Source organism: Ranitomeya variabilis, chromosome 8 (assembly GCF_051348905.1).
Source record: "Ranitomeya variabilis isolate aRanVar5 chromosome 8, aRanVar5.hap1, whole genome shotgun sequence".
In the NCBI taxonomy this organism is placed as follows: Eukaryota; Metazoa; Chordata; class Amphibia; order Anura; family Dendrobatidae; genus Ranitomeya; species Ranitomeya variabilis.
Genome location: NC_135239.1, coordinates 89,991,033 through 90,011,685, shown reverse-complemented (window position 1 = coordinate 90,011,685; position 20,653 = coordinate 89,991,033). Strand labels below are relative to the sequence as shown.

Here is a 20,653-nt window from a genome sequence, read left to right as displayed (position 1 = left end):
CTTCTTTCTCGCATCAGACAGTTCCCGGAGATGTGTCCCTTTCTACTGCAAGTCCAGCATTCCACACCACATTCATCTGTTGTGCAACTTGATTAGTGTGGTTGGCCATGGGGAGAGAGATATTCATGTTCTGATTCCCACCATACCGGGTTGCAGCACTAGATGTTGCTATATTTGCAGAGATTCCTCTGATGCTATGTAATTCTCCCATAATATTATGTACTTGGTTTCTTATCCTAAGTCATGTGGCAAGGCGGGTAAAAGGGTTGATATTAGCTTTTAGGATTTCTACATCCAATAGGTATCACAAGAATTCCTGTCCTTTTACTCTTTGAAGAGGTTATTTGCATATTTAAATTCCCCTAAGGAACATTGCATGGCCTATAATTCTCTTTACTTCATCATGGTGCTCTTCACAAGTAGAAACGTTACCCTTTTACCCACTAGTACAAAACAAGTCCCATATGAGTCCCTATAGGACAATGAAGAGATCCCGCAAATAAAAATCAAAATAAAATCCACAATTTTATTAAAGAATAATTTAAAAACAGGAATAAAAAAGCAAGAGTAGCCATAATAGATTACACCAGACAAAATATAGAGAGGGCTAAACACTGCAGCATAGGTGGGTAGCAGAAGTGTATAGCTAAAATAGCTACTGATAAAAATAAATATCTTAATAGTTATTTGTAGGATCTCTTCATTGTCCTATAGGGACTCATATGGAACTTGTTTTGTACTAGTGGGTAAAAGGGGGTAACGTTTCTCCTTGTGAAGAAACTACTATCACTAGAGTTCATGTCCTCTTCCTAGATCACCTTTCAGAGGCCTCATTCAGTCAAATCAGACTTCCCAGGCTTTGAACTGATGAGGGGCAAACACCCCTCAATACGTATCTGTAAATGGAGTGTTTGATTTTGATTCTTATTCTAACTCATGTGGAAAAGATTGTTTAAGGTTTGATATTAACTTTTAAGATTGCTACTTCCAATAGGTGGCACTAGAGTTTAAGTCATTGTCCTCTTTGAAGAGGCTATTTGCAAACATAAAATTATGTGCAGAGTCATACAATTTCCCTAAAGCCAAAGATTCACATGCCAATTATCAGCTGGAGTGATGTAACCCATGTCACCACAGGACTCTAGAACAGTGAAGACGTGTTCTCTGCAGAGACGTTTCATGTTTCACTATAGAATCTTGTAATCATAGAAACATAGGATGTTAGAGTTGGAAGGGACCTCAAGAGTCATCGTCCTTCTCCAATCTTCTGGGGCTTCCCCTGTTTTCCAGGATTTTTCAAGGATTCTGGTTAGTGGTTCTTCAATTTTCTCTGCTAACTCTTTCAGTGCCCTAGGATGTAATTCATCTGGACCAGGAGATTTAAATTCATTTAAATTACCTAAGTGTTTACTTACCATCTCTCTATTTATAGATAGTGTGGATTCTTTTATTCCTTCTATGGCACCATGAAGCTCGATTGATGTTTCATTTGCTTTCTTAGAGAACACAGATGGAAATTAGAAATTTAAAAGTTCAGCCTTCTCAACATCATTTTTGACCCCTTCACCCTATTCATCTTGTAAAAATCCTATAGCATCTTTGAGTTTTCTTTTGCTTTTGACATACCCCCAGAATCCTTTTTTGCTGCCTTTGGTCTCCCTTGCAAGCTTTACTTCATTACTGGTTTTAGCTCTTCTAACATTTGCCCTGCATTCCTTGCAAACAGCATTATATTCTTCTTTACATATGCCTCCTCTTTTCATTTAATATACATTTCTTTTTTACTTTTTAACAAGTGATTATGTTCTATGTTCATCCATCCTGGTCTCTTTAAATGCTTCCATTTCTTCCTTCTTTTCAGGATTGTTACCGATTGTGCGGCAAGAATTTCATTTAGTAAAATCTCCCATCCTTCTTTGACATTTCTGTCCTTTAGAACATCCAGCCATTGGACCTTTCCTATCCTCTTTCTTAGTCCTTAAAAATATGCCTTTCTAAAGTCCAAGTCCTCGATGGTTTTCCTCCTCTTGTAATCCAAAATTCAAGGATAACATGATTGCTGCCTCCTAAATTCCCAGCCACCTTTACTTCCTCAACCATTCCCTCCCTGTTGGTAAGAATTAAGGTACCGTCACATTAAGCAACGCTGCAGTGATATTGACAACGATGCCGATCGCTGCAGCGTCGCTGTGTGGATGCTGGAGAGCTGTCACACAGACAGCTCTCCAGCGACCAACGATGCCGAAGTCCCTGGGTAACCAGGGTAAACATCGGGTTACTAAGCACAGGGCCGCGCTTAGTAACCCGATGTTTACCCTGGTTACCAGCGTAAACGTAAAAAAAAACAAACACTACATACTTACATTCCGGTGTCTGTTCCCCAGCGCTGTGCTTCTCTGCACTGTGTAAGCGCCAGCCGGAAAGCACAGCGGTGACATCACCGCTGTGCTTTGCTTTACGGCCGGCACTGACACATTCAGTGCAGGAAGCTCTGAGCAGCAGCGCGGACGCCGGGGGACGTGACAGACATCAGAGGGTGAGTATGTAGTGTTTTTTTTTTTACTTTTACAATGGTAACCAGGGTAAATATCGGGTTACTAAGCGCGGCCCTGCGCTTAGTAACCCGATATTTACCCTTGTTACCATTGTAAAACATTGCTGGCATCGTTGCTTTTGCTGTCAAACACGACGATACACGCCGATCTGACGACCAAATAAAGTTCTGGACTTTCAGCAATGACCAGCGATATCACAGCAGGATCCAGATCGCTGCTGCGTGTCAAACACAACGATATCGATATCCAGGACGCTGCAACGTCACGGATCGTTATCATTATCGTTGTAAAGTCGTTTAGTGTGAAGGTACCTTTAGGTCTAAAGGTACTGTCACACTAAATGATATCGCTAGCGATCCGTGACGTTGCAGCGTCCTGGATAGCGATATCGTTGTGTTTGACACGCAGCAGCGATCAGGATCCTGCTGTGATATCGCTGGTCGTTGATTAAAGTTCAGAACTTTATTTGGTCGTCAGATCGCCGTGTATCGTTGTGTTTGACAGCAAAAGCAACGATACCAGCGATGTTTTACAATGGTAACCAGGGTAAATATTGGGTTACTAAGCGCAGGGCCGAGCTTAGTAACCCGATGTTTACCCTGGTTACCAGTGTAAAATGTAAAAAAACAAACAGTACATACTCACCCTCTGATGTCTGTCACACGTCCCCCGGTGTCCGCTTCCTGCACTGACTGAGAACCGGCCGTAAGTGAAAGTACAGCACAGCGGTGACGTCACCGCTCTGCTGTTAGGGCCGGCACTTAGTCAGTGCAGGAAGCGGACGGCGAGGGACGTGAAGGTGAGTATGTACTGTTTGTTTTTTTACATTTTACACTGGTAACCAGGATAAACATCGGGTTACTAAGCGCGGCCCTGCGCTTAGCAACCCGATGTTTACCCTGGTTACCCGGGGACCTCGGCATCGTTGGTCGCTGGAGAGCGGTCTGTGTGACAGCTCTCCAGCGACCAAACAGCGACGCTGCAGCGATCGGCATCGTTGTCTGTATCGCTGCAGCGTCGCTTAGTGTGACGGTACCTTAAGATTCCAAATTCTCTTGTTTTCTTTTCAACCTTTTGAAAGATAAAGTTGTCAGCAAAAGATGATATGGTGCAAACTGACCTAAAAATCTGGGTTTTGCTGATGCACAGAGAATGCTACCTATGAGATTGTATTGTGAATAATTTACAATTTTATATAGTAGTAATAGTATTGAGATGGTTTTTAATGTTTTGTGCTTAACCCATATTTTTCAGTCCTTTCAGTCAGAAGTAATATTAAAGGTTATGTCCACATTTGCATGGATATAGATTTTATTATTTATTTGATTTAAATGTGCAAAATCAAGCATTTTCTGTGTAATATTTAAGAAAAATGTCCTACACTATTCTTGCCATGGGAATTTGCAGTTAGTTGTCAGTCACCATTAATATAATTGGCTCCTCCCTGGAGTAGGCGACATCCAATATTTAAGAAAAATGTCCTTCTACTTTTCTGTTGCAGAGACTGCAAAATATTCATATAACCTCTTCTTACACAAATCCAACAATATGCTACTTTTGGCTTACCAGCTGCTTTCTCTGCTCTTTTTTCCCCATATCTCATGGTATTGTAAAGGAGTGGAAAAACTGCCCAAACTTCCCCTGTATGATTTGATGGTTATATAATGCATTTTGATGCTTTGAAACATTGTTTGTTTGTTTTCTGCCAAAACAGTGAGTTAGCAGCAGACAGGGTTAACAGTTGGGAATCAGCCCCAGCCTGGGATGGGAGGAGTCACATGGGTACACAGTGTTGCAATTTCCTCTTTGTTAGCAGATAGTCAGTACTTGAGAAGTAACAGACCTAAGGTCTAGCTGATTGCAGATGTGCAAAGTCACGTTGTTGTGTGAGAAGAGGGAAAACCACGATGTGTCAGATAGTATGCTCTGAAGGAAAAAAAGGCTCTAGTGGCTGTAGCATTCTGGATTTCAGGTAGGGAGCCTTGCACAGATGGCCTAATCTACTAAACGGAATATTGCTCAGGTGTGCAGAAGGATGAGATCCTTAGTTCCGCCTAGGAGACTTACTTTAACTGTACAGAACTTTGGCCATGGGGAAGCATAAAGTCAGTATGCCCAGTTAAAGGGAAGGGAGATGAAATAAGGATTCCTTATCTTAGATAAATGAGATTTAAGCAAATCATTATCTACTCTGGAGAGAAAGCTAAGGTGTCACATACTGAGAAATCAGTTCTCCTATGGAGCACTGAAAATACAGTGGCACAGCAAGGAGCTTGTGGCCCTCATCAAATGGACTTTGAGAGTACTAGTGAGGAACCGTACCGATGGGGTAATCACAAATTAACTGAAATTTCAGACTAGCTGTGAGGGACCGTTGCGTTACACCTTGACCTGTGCGGTCCTCATAGAGAAAGATGGAACTTCCTATAATGGTTTGCCGGATTGTTGTAATATGTAATGGGAGTATTGTACCTCCACATGTAACTGTAAAGTTCTTGTCTCTGCATAATGTGGAAGAATTATTAAAAGAAAAAATATTTGCCACAGGGACCCAACTTAAAGGTACATATGTGCAAAACTTAGAAGTGACAAATTAGATTGAATTAAAATTAATAAATCATATTTGTACATGATTAAAATAATAACACAAGTGAAAATCAGAAAAAGGTGCTAGGAAAAAGGGGAGGCTGGAAAAAATACTCAATAAATATATACCGTAAGTAGCAGAGAGGATGTCAATATTCAATCACAAAATAACACTTAATAGTCAGAGTCTGAAGTGCCTGTGCTTAAAGTATATATCACAATTTTATACAAACTTTCTATATCAAAAAGATCCTTTGTTACTATTGGCAACCAGAATCAGGCATACATTTGCCTGATTCTGACTATTAAGTGTTATTTTGTGATTGATTATTAATTGATATCCTCACTGCTACTTATATATATATATTTATTGAGAGTTTTTTTCCAGCCTCCCATTTCCTAGCACCTTTTCCTGATTTTCACTTGTGTTATTATTTTAATCATGTAAAAATAAAATGTATTAATTTTAATTCAATCTAATTTGTTGCTTCTAATTTTTGCACATATGTACCAATAAGTTGGGCCCCAATGGCAAATATTTTTCTTTAAGTAGTTCAGACAGCATAGAAATTCCCTTCATCAGTATGAGTATATGTTGACTTGTGACAACTAATTTATTTCTAATAATGCAGAAAAAGCATTTATGAAGTGTTTTGCTTGCCATCTAATGTATTGACTTCTTGTCAACACACACTTAGGTAGGAAAAAAAAAAGGATCATCCCCACGCTGCCGCAAGAAGAATTCCAAAAATTGTAGAGGTTTCAACGTGGTTTATTCTTTATCTCCATACCATTTGGTCTATTCCTGCCAAGTCCAACGGCAGTATGCGGTGTGCAGATTTTTTATTGCCTAGGTAATATTAGCACACACACCTAGCCAGGAACCCCACTTTCATGTAGCGTGGTGCTGCGTGGATGATGCTCCTCTCACACACAAATGCCACCCCACATTATGGTACCATAGTGTTTCGGCTACCAGCAGGGTGTAGGGAATAGCAGATTTTACATGGATGCAAGCTATATTTGAGAGGTGGGGAGCATTTATGGCAAAGTCTGCAGGATGAAGGGGGGAGTCAATTTTCAGCTGCACTGTAGACATAGAATAGAGAACCCATTGTAAGGTCAGGGGAGGAATCATACATGCAGTATAAATGTGTATAGAGAAATAGAAGCAGAACCCACCTGCAAAGTCTGCAGGGGGAATGGGTGAATAGCAGCAGCATTGTGGATCCACAGAACCACAGCCAGAATCCATGTCCATATAAGAATGGTCTGATACGAGGAGAGTGTTCCAAACTGTATATTTGTATAACATTCTGGGGAAAGTCATTTTTGTTTTGACATAATTGTGCCTCTGAGCACAAATCAAGGTCTATAAAGACATGGTATGCCAAGTTTGTTGTGAAGGAACTTGACCTATCAAACATTTTTACAATCAATTGTATTACTAATTACATGCTAGATCTTCTCATCCAACACCAATGCTGGACCTCACAAATGCTGTTTTAAATGAAAGAAGACAAATTGCTCCAGAGACACTTCAAAATGTGATTTCCAACATACTCGTAGAGTTTTCATGGTCAGATGTCCACATACTTTTGGCCAGATAGTGTACATAGAAGCTCTTATAATAGTATTCAGACCTCTTTGGTTAAGGTCTATTAACACAAATGTTTTTGTTGTGTGTCTGTAAAAAGGGACCATTTCTATCTTGGGTAGCATACATTTTTTTAAACAGCTCACAAATTAGAAAACATTACTTGTTAATATTTTTTCAAATGATTAGAACATGATCAGAGAGGATCTGTGAGGAACCATGTTTTTGAGCCTCACACATTTAGATTGCTCTGCTCCTTATGTTGTTGCATCGTTGTGCTGAGATTCAAAGAACTCTCTGGTGCTTTAGAAAAAAAGATATAGAATTATATGAGTCTGTAAAGGATCATAAAATAATTGCACAGACCTTTTAAAACAAGTCTCTAATAGTGATGAGCGAGTATACTCGTTGCTCGGGTTTTCCCGGGCACGCTCGGGTCACCTCTGAGTATTTATGACTGCTCAGAGATTTAGTTTACGGTACATTGCGGCAGCTAAATGATTTAGCTATGTCCACACGTTGCGGAATGGGGTGCAGAATTTTCTGCACAAAATCCGCATCTCCTGGCAGAAACCACAGGTGCAGATTTTCTGCGGATTTTCTGCGGTTTTTATGCAGAATTGATGTGGATTTTGAGCAGATTTTCTGCGGCTTTTACCACTGCGGATTTCTATAATGGAAGGGTGCAGAAACGCTGCAGATCTGCACAAAAGAAGTGACATGCACTTTGTTTAAATCCGCAGCGTTTCCGCGTGGATTTTTCCGCACCATCTGCACAGCTTTTTTTCCCCTTTGATTTACATTGTACTGTAAATCACAGTGCGGATCTCCACAAAATCCGCATTGTGTGCACATAGCCTTACAGCTACTAGCCTGCTTGATTACATGTGGGGATTCCCTAGCAACCAGGCAACCCCCACATGTACTCAGCCTGGCTAATAGCTGTAAATCATTCAGCTGCCTTGATGAAAACTAAATCTCCGAGCAGTCATAAATACTCGGAGGTCACCCGAGCAACGAGTACACTCGCTCATCACTAGTCTCTAATAACCAAAAAATGTAGTCATGTAATTGGAAAATAGCCTATAGTCTAGTATTAGAAAGAAGTTGGACAAAGCTGATCTATTTGGAAGGTTTGCCAGCAGAAACTCTTTGCTGTACAGACATATCACCAGGGCAATACTAAACTTTCTAGGCCAAAACTAAAAGTTGTGAAGGAATGTGGGAAATATGTATTAAAACTAGTGCAAGGGCTATATCAAAGCCCATACAAGCAGATCAGGCAATTTTTCATATTAAAACTTTTTTTGAAAATTTAAAGTAGAAACATAAATGCTTAATACAGTGTTAGGTGTCAAGTTCCCACCTGTGCAAAAGGGGAATCTCGAACCATCTCCGCTACGGTTTCCCATTCTTCTCCAGCCACAGTGGAGTCTGCTCAGCGGAGACGTCGGTCCCAGCATCTAGCTCAGGCTGATACTGGATGACTGGTTACTACTGCACTTCCAGGCTCTGTCCTTGTAGCCAGCAATGTTCAGCAGCGAGCAGGTCTTTCTGGGACTAAGTCCTGCTTTTCCCTTACTGAGCATGCCCACGGGACGACCTCCCATTGGAGGTTGGGGGTCACATGCTCAGGTCCTGGTGCGGCTCCTATTGGTCCATCTGGAAGGTCTTGTAGCACTGCGGCTATAAAAGGTTCGCATGGCCGCTTGGCCGTGCGCTAGTGTACACTTGTAAACGTGTGTGTGTTGACGTGTGAAAATCGTTCATTAATTCTCCCTTGTGTATGATTGCTCGCGTAAGGTGGATGATTGCTATCTAGCGCCCGACTTTGCTATCAGCACGTGACACACAAAACAGTGTCAAATTGCTGTGACCGCCAGTGCGAAGCCGTGCGCTTTCTCAGCGCTTTCCTTACCCAAGCCTGGTGGTTAGTTGCATCTGCCAGAGCGGCACCGCATGCACTCCTGTGCATCTAAATTATTATTTTGGTTACGCTGACACCCCAGTTGCGGTGTCAAGCGCAAGAGTTCTAGTTGTACTCTAATCCCGAGTCTAGGGGTAGAGTTCTGTGACTCCTTGCTTGCGCTCTTTGTGCAGTACCTGTGATGCAACAGGGTTCACTTTCTTCATACTGGGTGAAGTTAACCCATGTGTGAATCCATATTGTACCGCCATATAGTCCGTCATTACTTAGCAGCAGGTTCCATCTCTGCACGGTCGACTCTGGGCTGTGAACGCACCTTACTCTATCTTTCTAATTATTTGGTGCATTCCGCTAGTCCTAACATACGGTCAGCAACTCAACTTTCTCTCTAACCCACATTCGACAATTCTCCAATGTGCTGAGGATAGACAGGTCATAGATAAAATAACTCTACAACAGTTCTAGAATCCATTTTTGGCAAACACAACAGTTTTTCACCAGTAGAACTTCATTCCATCTTGCAGTCCTCATTGGCCCCTATCTCCACCATCTCATGTCCTGATTCTGCACTGAAGCATTACAATGAAACCCTGCAAAGTGCCCTGGATGAAATTGCACCTCCTAAACGTAGAATAACTCAGCACAGACGGCGACAACCGCGGCACATGCTGCAAACACGTTTCCTGCAGCGGTGCTCCAGGTGCGCCAAAAACCTGCGGAGAAAATCTAATCTACCCGAAGATTTCATCCATTATAAGTTCATGCTTAAAACATACAACTCTATCCTTCACCTCTCCAAACAAACCTATTTTAACACCCTCATCACCTCCCTGTCCAATAACCCTAAACGTTTCTTTGACACTTTCCAGTCCCTACTCAACCCAAGAGTGCCGGCCCCAACCAGATATCTCCATGCTGACGATCTGGCCAATTACTTCAAAGAAAAAATTGACCACATCCGACAGGAAATTATCTCCCAATCCCTTCATATCATGCACTGTCCTCCCTCCTCCACTGCATCTAGTTCACTCTCTAACTTTAAACCAGTTACAAAAGAAGAAGTAATCAGGCTCCTTGCATCTTCTCGCCCAACCACTTGCACCAGTGACTCCATTCCGTCACATCTCCTACAGTCCCTTTCCCCAGCTGTCACCTCTCATTTAACAAAAATATTCAACCATTCTCTCTCTTCCAGTATCTTTCCCTCCTCATTTAAGCATGCCATCATACATCCACTACTTAAAAATCCGTCGACCAAAACTGTGCCGTAACTATAAACCTGTCTCTAATCTTCCCTTCATCTCTGAATTCCAGGAATGCCTGGTCCACTCCCGTCTTATACGCTATCTCTCAGATAACTCTCTTCTCGACCCTCTTCAATCTGGTTTCCGCTCTTTACACTCTACTGAAACTGCCCTAACTAAAGTCTCTAATGATTTACTAACAGCTAAATGTATTGGTCTCTACTCCATGCTAATTCTCTTGGATCTCTCCGCAGCATTCGATACTGTGGATCATCAGCTCCTCCTCACTATGCTCCACTCCATCAGCCTCAAGGACACCGCTCTCTCCTGGTTATCCTCCTTTCTCTCTGATCGCTCCTTCACTATATCTTTTGCTGGTTCCTCCTCCTCTCACCTTCCCCTTAATGTTGGGGTTCCTCAAGGATCAGTCCTAGGCCCCCTCCTCTTCTCTTTGTATACTGCCCCTATTGGACAAACAATCAGTAGATGATGATCTCACGCCTGCCTATTTAGAAAACACCAGTGATTGTCTTACCGCTGTCTCTAACATCATGTCCTCCCTCTATCTGAAACTGAACCTGTCAAAAACTGAACTCCTCTTGTTCTCTCCCTCTACTAACCTATCTTTGCCTGACATTGCCATCTCCGTGTGTGGTTCCATCATTACTCCCAAGCAACATGCTCGCTGCCTTGGGGTCATACTTGATTCCGAGCTTTCCTTCACCCCCCACATCCGATCATTGGCTCGCTCTTCTTATCTGCATCTCAAAAACATTTCTAGAATTCGCCCTTTTCTTACTTTCGACTCTGCAAAAACTTTTGCTGTTTCACTCATTCATTCTTGTCTGGACTATTGTAACTCTCTCCTAAACGGCCTCCTTCTTACCAAACTCTCCCTGCTCCAATCTGTCCTGAATGCTGCTGCCAGGATTATATTCCTCACCAACCATTACACCGCTGCCTCCACCCTGTGCCAGTCATTACGCTGGCTACCCTTCCGCTCCAGAATCCAGTACAAAACTATTACCCTCATTCACAAAGTGCTCCATGTCTCAGCACCACCCTACATCTCCTCCCTGGCCTCAGCCTAGCCTACCACCCTACCCGTGCTCTCCGTTCTGCTAATGACCTGAGGTTAGCATCCTCAATAATCAGAAATTCCCACTCCCGTCTCCAAGACTTTTCACGTGCTTCGCCCACTCTTTGGAATGCACTACCCAGGTTAATACGATTAATGCCCAATCCCCACAGTTTCAAGCGTGCCCTAAAAATGCATTTGTTCAGACTGGCCTACCGCCTCAATGCATTAACCTAATTATCCCTGTGTGGTCCATTCATATAAGTTAAACCAAAATCAGGTTCCTTGCATCATGTTCTCATACAATTTATGCAGTTAATAGCCCTCTGTGTCTGTACTGCTACATACTTAGGCTGTTAACTGGTTCATGCAGCTTTACATGAACACTCGATCCTTACACTATGGCTGGTCCGAACAACGAAAGCAATTGTTACCATCCACCTTTTGTGTCTCCCCTCTTCCTCATAGTTTGTAAGCTTGCGAGCAGGGCCCTCACTCCTCTTGGTATCTATTTTGAACTGTGATTTTTGTTATGCTGTAATGTCTATTGTCTGTACAAATCCCCTCTATAATTTGTTATGCGCTGAGGAATATGTTGGAGCTATATAAATAAAATTAATATTATTTTCTGTACAGTATGAAGATTGAATTGTTACAGTAGCATATGGGTAGCACAAACAATAACTGAAAATATGTGCTTTTGAACAAGGCTTAAATCTTATCAAAAAGTGGGAGATTTAATATCAGTTGTGCAAGCAACAAATCCCTCTTGCATACATTATCTACCAGTCAACTGCAATTAGATCTCTTTTAGGTTTTTATAATGTTTTATTCTATTATTTACATTTCCACATATACAAGAACCACATAGTTTTTGGAGGGGTTTAACTATAGTAGGTGCTGGAATTGCAGTTACACCCCTGGATTGGCACATATGAGAAGACAAATGCTGTTAGAGTATGTGAATACAACATCTTTTTTAGGCTGATTCAGCCAGGATCATGCTTGTAAAGGAGTAAAAAAACAGTAAAAACAATGAACATATGCACACGACTGTCAAAAGGACTTGCTGTGAATATGTTCTGTCTTATGTGATGTCTTTTAACCATTCAGGCTTCAGAAGCATGTTAAAACCTACAAGAGAAAAAAAGTAAGCAAAAACCCTGATATAGCGAAGTAAAAAAGCAAAAGTGCATTTAAATAACACAGAGTTGTTTAGTAATACTGTTTTTTGATCAAAAAATAGCACAAAAGCCATCCCACCTCATCAAGGTAACTCTGATCGGGACAGTCCTACACTGTCTAATATTAAAACCTTACTATGTGTCAATGTTGACCTCAGTGTGAATAAGGGCAGACAAAAGGACTGGGCCCAACCAGTGAAACACTAGACTGTGGAAGCCTTATATATAATCTCAAGCTCAGAAACAGGGAGGCCACACCCTGGCTTGCACAGAATGCAACAATACAGAGAAAAAAAACACAAAAATTCAGCTTAACTTGAGTTGGTACACATGCAGAGGTTAAACGCATGTTCAGAAGCATGTTGTAGATTGAGTTATAGATTAAAATAATCAAAATTACTGAAGCATTCTCCTCTGTGTGTAAATTAATTAATTATGGAGCAGCTGAAAGTTTCTGGACCAGCAAACTGTTAGGCCATGTGCACACGTTCAGTATTTTTCGCGTTTTTTTCGCGTTTTTTCGCTATAAAACGTGATAAAAACGTGAAAAAAACGCTTACATATGCCTCCTGTTATTTACAGTGTATTCCGCATTTCTTGTGCAAATGTTGCATTTTTTTCCGCGAAAAAATCGCATCGCGGAAAAAAAAGCAACATGTTCATTAAATTTGCGGAATTGCGGGGATTCCGCACACCTAGGAATGCATTGATCTGATTACTTCCCGCAAGGGGCTGTGCACACCATGCGTGAAGTAAGCAGATTATGTGCGGTTGGTACCCAGGGTGGAGGAGAGGAGACTCTCCTCCACGGACTGGGCACCATATAGTTGGTTAAAAAAAAAGAAATAAAATAAAAAATAGTCATATACTCACCTTCGATGGCCCCCGGAGTCTTCGCGCCTCTCCGGTGCATGCTGCCGCTTCCGTTCCTATAGATGGTGTGTGTGAAGGACCTGCGATGACGTCGCGGTCTTGTGATTGGTCGCGTGACCGCTCATGTGACCGCTCACGTGACCGCGACGTCATGGAAGGTCCTACACACACACACCATCTATAGGAACGGACGCCGCTGAGGAGATCGGCTGTCTGCAGGTGAGTATAACCATTTTTTTTTTTTATTATTATTTTTAACATGATATCTTTTTACTATTGATGCTGCATAAGCAGCATCTATAGTAAAAAGTTGGTCACACTTGTCAAACACTATGTTTGACAAGTGTGACCAACCTGTCAGTCAGTTTTCCAAGTGATGCTACAGATCGCTTTGAAAACTTTAGCATTCTGCAAGCTAATTACGCTTGCAAAATGCTAAAAAAAGCGCGAAAAAACACGCAAAAAAAAAAATGCGGATTTCTTGCAGAAAATTTCCGGTTTTCTTCAGGAAATTTCTGCAAGAAATCCTGACATGTGCACATACCCTTTGGGTATGTGTCCACGTTCAGGATGGCCGGCGGTTTGGACTGAGCGGCAAACCCGCTCCGCCCAAAGCTCTGCCCCCTTCTGGAGACGCGATGATGCCAGATGTGTTCATTGCACACATCCGGAATCATTGCACCCCACACATAGGGCCCTGTGTTTTACCTTGCGGCGGCGCAGCGGCGCCGCAAGGTTAAACGGACATGCTGCGATCTAAAAAGAAGCGCCGCATGTCCGGAATCGCAGGGCCGCCGGTTGCGTGTTACCACATATAGTGGAGACGGGATTTCATAAAATCCCCTCCACTATGCTGTAACATCTGGACGCTGCTTGTTTGATGCTGCGGCTCTACGCAGAGTCAAACACGCAGCGTTTCCTGAACATGGAAACATACCCTAACTGTGGACTTCCTTGTTAGCAAACAGGTGTTATATCAAAGGTGAATATTATTGCTCCTAAGACAGACTGGATGTCTCCATACTAGGGACATTAATGACAGACATGAAAATGCCATATTTCTCCTGCCATATCTACAGTGGAGAAAATAACTATTTGATACACTGCTGATTTTGCAGGTTTCCCACCTACAAAGAATGGAGAGGGACGTCATTTTTATCGTAGGTACACTTCAACTGTGAGAGACAGAATATAAAACTAAAACACAGAAAATCACATTGTATAATTTTTACGTAATAAAATGTCATTTTATTGCATGAAATAAGTATTTGATACAATAGAAAAACATAAATTAATATTTGGTACAGAAACTTTTGTTTGCAATTACAGAGATAAGTGGTTTCATGTATAACAATAATCTGATGTCCAAACAATCCATGGATATATCTGCGTACGGGGGCATAATCATTTCTATGGGTTCAAGCACCATAATTTGGCTCTTGGAAACCACAGAATGTAACATCAACCGGAATTATGGATATATCTTAATCATGTTTGGTGAGTCTAGGATGGCGAAATGTGATGGTCATATTATTCCTCAAATAAATAAGAATCATGGATCACCTTTCCATACATAAAATTAGCCATCGTCATCTCACATGTCCGGGAGGAGGGGTGTGAAAGAAACTCTTTGTAATATCTAAACCCACAAAAAAACTCCTGAAGAGACATTGTGTATTGAAGATCTGCCCCAATTTCTGTGGTGAATCTTCTGCAAAGAATTGTCCATGGATCTAATCTGTAAGAGCTTAATTTATTTATCCCTTTTTGTCTTATACTCTTTTTACCTTGTGTGTATGTATTATTTTGTCTTTTTGTTACCTACGTAAGCACTGTACTTCTTTTCACATTATAGTGCAAGAGGGTTGGTGCAGTGACAGACAGACTGTGACCACAGGAAAGTTCAAAACAAAGTCTCTTTACTGTCCGAGGGCCAACAGCCCGAAACACCGTGTCTGCGAATTGAGATACTGATTTGGCTTTTATCCTAAGTCATATTGCACGACTCGTTAAAGGGTTGCTTGTGACTTGTTGGATCGCTACTTCCAACAGGTGGCGCTATAGAGTTAAGTCCTCTTTTTCTCAGAAGAGACAATTTGCATATTTACTGTCCAATGTACTCACAAATGGAAAACAAGCAGCAACCTCTGGATCGCAGCCGTGAATCAAGACAGATCGTATCTGAGACCGGTTGCATGGGCAACTGCACCACTGTGTCACCCTGAGGGGTGCCAGGCCTTTTGGCCTCGCTTTACTCCATGTTACTTCACACAGGCTGAGACTTGCAGAGCCACCTGCTCTGAAGTTTGCAAACCCAAGAGTGACACACCCAACCCTTTGCTGCCGGGTTTTAAAATGGAATCTGTGGCCATGGGCCACTTGTAAGAACCAACCTGGAAGGAGAGACCTGCCCAACTGCCATCCTGTAGTTTGCAGGGTTTTCTTAAATCTCCTTTGCGCAAATAGGTTGTCCAAGACTAAACTTACTTTTATTTGGTACTGCAATCACAGCTATATCTGTGACTGCAATTCACTCCAGCGGCCTCAATATTTTTCTATGCGCATCCTGGGGGACACGTAGCGACCTTGGCATATAACACCTGTCACTGCCTCACAATATATTAAACCTAAAATTTAATAAGCTTGTTCTTTGCTTCTCTAAATGTACCCACAAACCTGAAGAGGGAGAGTATAGCGTGGTTGTGTTACCATGTGTATATCAGAGTGCAAAAAAGTGCCTTTCAGGCACTTGCAAGACTTGGCTGTATGTGTGTACTAGTGTATAACCCAGCGCAGGGGTCTCCCTGGCCTATCAATACAATGAGTGTTAGCAGTAAGAAGTGTGGTGTGGAGGGGGGAATTGGCTGCTGGGTGCGCTTAGCTCATTGTCAGTCTATTGCAATAGGTAAGTGGAGGAGTGAGTTAAGAAGCAGAGTCCCCTTAAAGTCACATCCAAGTCATTTGTGCAGTGAAGGGCAGTGTTTGTGACAAAGTGGTTAAAATAAGTGGAAAGTCCATTCTTCTGGGGGCTCCCGCTTTTATAAGCCATCCCACCACTATATTTCATATAAGGAACAAAAAAAACATCCAGGAAACAAAGCCATCGCAAAGATGTCTGGTAAGATGCTGAAAAAGGTGCTTCAAGGAAAAGAATTACAAAACTGGCAAATCGCTGGTTCTGGAAGGTTTTACGCCACTGTCCAGGAGTTTCTGAATGGTTGTCAATTCTTCTAATAGAGGCCTGTGATACTTAGGCATCCCACTGGATATTTTACCTTGTTGATCACGATCTTCAAGTATTTCCATGACATAGTGTGTCTTAATTTTTCACATGATTTTAATATAATCTTTGTGCAAATCTAGTAATGAATGTTTGTAATGTCTTATTTTGTCTTTCAGAAACTGAACCCAGACCACTTAAGGATCTGTATCCTAAAATTCATGAATTATGAGATTACATAATGTTACTGCTAATGCTTAAAGAGGAAATTTGCTGCAGAAAAGCCTAAATATCGTAAATATAAATAACATACAGTAAATTAATGAGTCTGTCATAAAAAAAGAAACAAATATATAAGACATACTTTTGGATCATTGCTTTATGCCTGTCAGCTATTACACAATAAAAGCAGTTACAGCATTCTTTATATTTGTGAGTTGTTGTTTTTTTTTTAGAAAATAAATGGAAAATTACAGACACTGTTTTTCTTTTTGGTAGAGCACTAAAAAACGCAATAATAGTAAAAAAAAATTATCTTGTACAGCACAATCTCAATTATATAGATTTTGGTGCCCTGTGGAATGTTTCAGTTACTTAGGTAAGTTTAATTGATGGTGAATCAATGAAACATCATGTATATGAACATATTAACTTCTTGTAGTTAAATCAGGGTATATACTGTACCTATAATACAGTGTATACATACAACACACTGCTGTAATTTTCCAACAAAGTTTACCTGAAATGGCGTACCATAATTTTCTTTTCTTCTATAGTATGCTGAGTATCCACAAGGTTAAACAGAATTAAGAAGAGGTACTTTTTTCACCGATAAGGTTCATTTGACAACAAACAAATTTTAAGAAAGATAGAAGAGAGTATGATGATGGGTTTGGAGTACATACAGTAGAGCTTGTTTGTATTCTAGTCCATGGAGATGCATAGACCTGCATGAAGAGTTGTATCGCTAAAACAATAGGAAATAACGGGAATATGTCAGTCATTTTATGCTGTCCAAACCATGGACCGCATGAAATGGAGACAAGTTTCCTTAATTCAAGAAGCTATGTTTCCCTCTCTTTTTAGAGAGACCTTAGCTTTAAATTTGACAGACCAAGGGGTGATCACTAAGTAGCTTTTCGGGTTTTTTTGCCTGACTAGGCTTGATTAACAGGTCTCTTCGTATTTACATATAGGGATAGATTTCTTACTAAAGTGGAGTTGGACAGAAGTACCACCCAGAGCAGGGGTCCCCAACCGGTAGCTCGGGAGCTACATGTGGCTCGTGGTCCCATGAATTGTGGTTCACGGCAGTCTGCCAGCTTAGTGCATAAGCTCCGGATTTAGTAAACTGGTATGAAGAGCACATCTCAAAATGGTGAACTTTGTGAGTAGCCCTACAGAAAAGAGCAGATTTGGGTACACTTCTACTGGTCTTGGGTGTTTAGAGATAATTTAAGCATGGTACCCTAGAGATAGGATGATAGAAGCGGTCAGAGGAGGTGCTTGAAGCTGGATGTGACTGTGTTGGGAGGGCGTGATGGGAGAACACTGAATGTGGTGGGGTGTGGTTGAAACACCTGGATCTTGGTATACTGCTTAGGGGTGACTTGTGTGGAAAAGCTTGGGTTATCATCATACCTGTAATGGGGGCTTTGGTTGACACTACTGTGAGGAGGCAGTAGCTGGATGTGGCTCGCGACCCTCTTACAGAGCTGAATGTGGCTCTGAAGGTCAGAAAGTTTGGGGACCACTAACCTAGAGTATACTTCTCTTCATGCTCAACTAAATTTTTTCAGCAATTGTTTCTATAAAATATAGCTAAAATACATGGACTGTTTCTTCAGATTTCAACACAGCATTCTTACTTAAAGCGAACCTGTCATCAAGATTTTGCTAAGCAAACTACAGGCATTGTCAGGTTGCCACTGTTACACTGATTAAAATGATACCTGCATTGAAGAAATCATTCTGTGTTTTCAGTTTTGAGTTAATGAGATGCTCGTGCTTTGGGGCATGCCTGTGGACTGTTTTTTTTGTGCTCTGGCCTCATCATCATTTTGGCTAAATTGGTAGGTCACTGAACCTTCAGTGACCTGCCTCCTATCTTACATACTGCCCTTGCGCAGTTAATAGCATGACGTTTTAAAAGCCACTGTGTGCCTCAGTGCTGTCTTGGGCAAAACCAATCTTAAGATTGTCTACAAGCATATTTTGATACTCCAGCATGTGCACATCCCTTTCGAGGAGGGAAGCATCTGGGAAAATTTACACTTGTACCATGGATCTAACAGAGTGACAACCCAGTAGGCAGCATTATTTCTAATCCTAACAATACGGGCATAATGCTGCAGATAGGGCAGCAATAAGGCGCTCATGTGTCGGATGCTTCCATGAAGTCAAAGTCCATGGTGTGTTGGTGGCAGATAACACTCAAGCTTCCTTCCTCCGTCACCTCCCGCTAACCATGGATAACAGAAAGTGGATAATTATTTTCTTTATCTCCTGACTGTTGAGTGCCATTCACTTCTTCCTCCTTGTCCTCCTCTATTTGTTCCTCGGCTCCTGCAACTTTACTAACAGTTTGTCTGGCACCATACCATGATCCCCCTCCATCGCTGTACTCCACTCTCACATGAAACCCACTTGTGCGACGACAGCCCTGAACATAGAGATATTTTTATCCGTTCTGCATTCTCCTCTTCTTCCTCTGGAACCACCACCGCCTCCAGCAGACCAGTTAAAGTGTGCTCCAGCATATAGATGACCGAAATAGTGATGCTAATGACGGCATCATTAGCGGTAACATCTTAATAGCCGTTTCAAAACTGTGCAGAAGAGTTCAGAGGTACTTCATCTTTGCCCACACAGCAAGCATGGTTTGTACCATATCAGTACTGCTTTGGCCCAGACTATGCAAAATGACATACTGCACTAGGGCTCATCGTTGCTGCCACAATCGCTGAAACATGTCAAAAGTGGAATTCCATTTTTTTTGTGTGGCACCCCAGGGTCCTGGTCATCACAGTAGAATTGCTTTCCTCACGGGGAGAGTGAAGCTACGTTTGCAAGCGATGAAGGATAACTCTCATCAAGAAATCACAATGCACACAACATGTTCACACTCCAGGCCACAAAGGGGAGCTTTTGTTCCTATTTCTAGATGACTCCCCTGCATATGCATATATATTGTGATCTTGGAGGAAAAGTTAGACAGATAGTGCTAGGAAGCAGACTGGAGCAGTCTGAGGCAGGAAGAACATATAAGGGGCTGTGTAGTCTGAAGTACTACAGCCCCTGGAAAGAGACATACAGAAGGAAAAGACATTGTTCAGTGAGCGTGAAGGAGAGCGAAGCACAGGAGAGTAACATCAGGGGAGACCAGCTACGAGCAGGCTGCCTCCTTCTGAAGCACAGATTACCGGTAGCCGAACCACCGAGGTCGTAAAGGACTCTACGACTTACAGCAGAGACCGGCAGGACAGCTGAACTGGAAGTTACCTGTCCGCCACACACACCTGAGACACAGTAATACATAGAGCCCGGGACATGCTAGAGTCCCTGTAAAAAGGCTCGAGTTACCTATCATGCAGGTATTGTCCTATCCTATATGGGGGACAGAGAGAAGAACTGTGAGGACCTTATCTGAAGCCATAGGCTTTAAGGGACTACAACACCACCGCGCTAGAGGAAGGCTTTTAACTCCACCTGGTAAAGGAGACTCTGGATTTGCTTCCAAGCTGGCCGGACCCTGCCTGCCCTGTGATCTGGCACCCTGGACTGTGGCTGCCTGAAGTCTTCAGTAAACCAGGTAAAGAGACTGCAAACCTGTTGTCATGTCGGATGCTGTTCAGACCAGGTCGTTCGACAGACAGCGGTAATTCCGCTTTTGACCACTATTTGCTCATTGGCGTCGGCTAGATTTTATCTAGCTGTTCCGGGGTTAATTTACCTGATCCTCGGATTGGAAGCTGGGCCATGCCCATTGCCTTTAAATAGTTCTCCTGATCATTGGGCGTCGCCGATTATAGCTTCTGTCTTGTGCGTTGTTATCTCGGTCTGGAGTGGAGAGCTGGTTGTTAAAGATTCGTTGCTGGTGGTGTATTTTCCTTTGTCTTATTTACTCCTTCCTATATTTGTGTTTATTTTGCCCTGCACATTTATAGTGTATTTCTGAGTGACTGCGGCGTGGTGTATATTTTCCTTTATCCTTGTCTGTGCTTTCGGTGGTTATTGGTGTATTACCTCTTCACTGGGTGGTGGGCGGAGGTTTCAGCCTAGGGTTGAAACAGGAGACAGGGTGAGGTTCGAGGTCTGGACATGCACACCATCAGTGTAAACTTCAGGTAGCGGGTCAGTCAGGATTTCCCTAGTCTGAAGGAAATTGCA

General features: G+C 42.1%; 1 protein-coding gene across 11 annotated transcripts in view; it reads left to right on the top strand.

Moving 5' to 3' along the window:
- LOC143788318 (complement factor H-related protein 3-like) overlaps positions 1–16,693 on the top strand; it is a 249,585-nt gene extending 232,892 nt beyond the window's left edge. For all 11 annotated transcript variants that reach the window (XM_077277890.1, XM_077277889.1, XM_077277888.1 and 8 more), the window contains one exon: positions 16,444–16,693. In XM_077277890.1, coding sequence (XP_077134005.1) covers positions 16,444–16,450 — 7 coding nt within the window. In that variant the 3' untranslated portion in view covers positions 16,451–16,693. The remainder of the gene's footprint in view (positions 1–16,443) is intronic.
- The last annotated feature ends 3,960 nt before the right edge of the window (positions 16,694–20,653 follow it).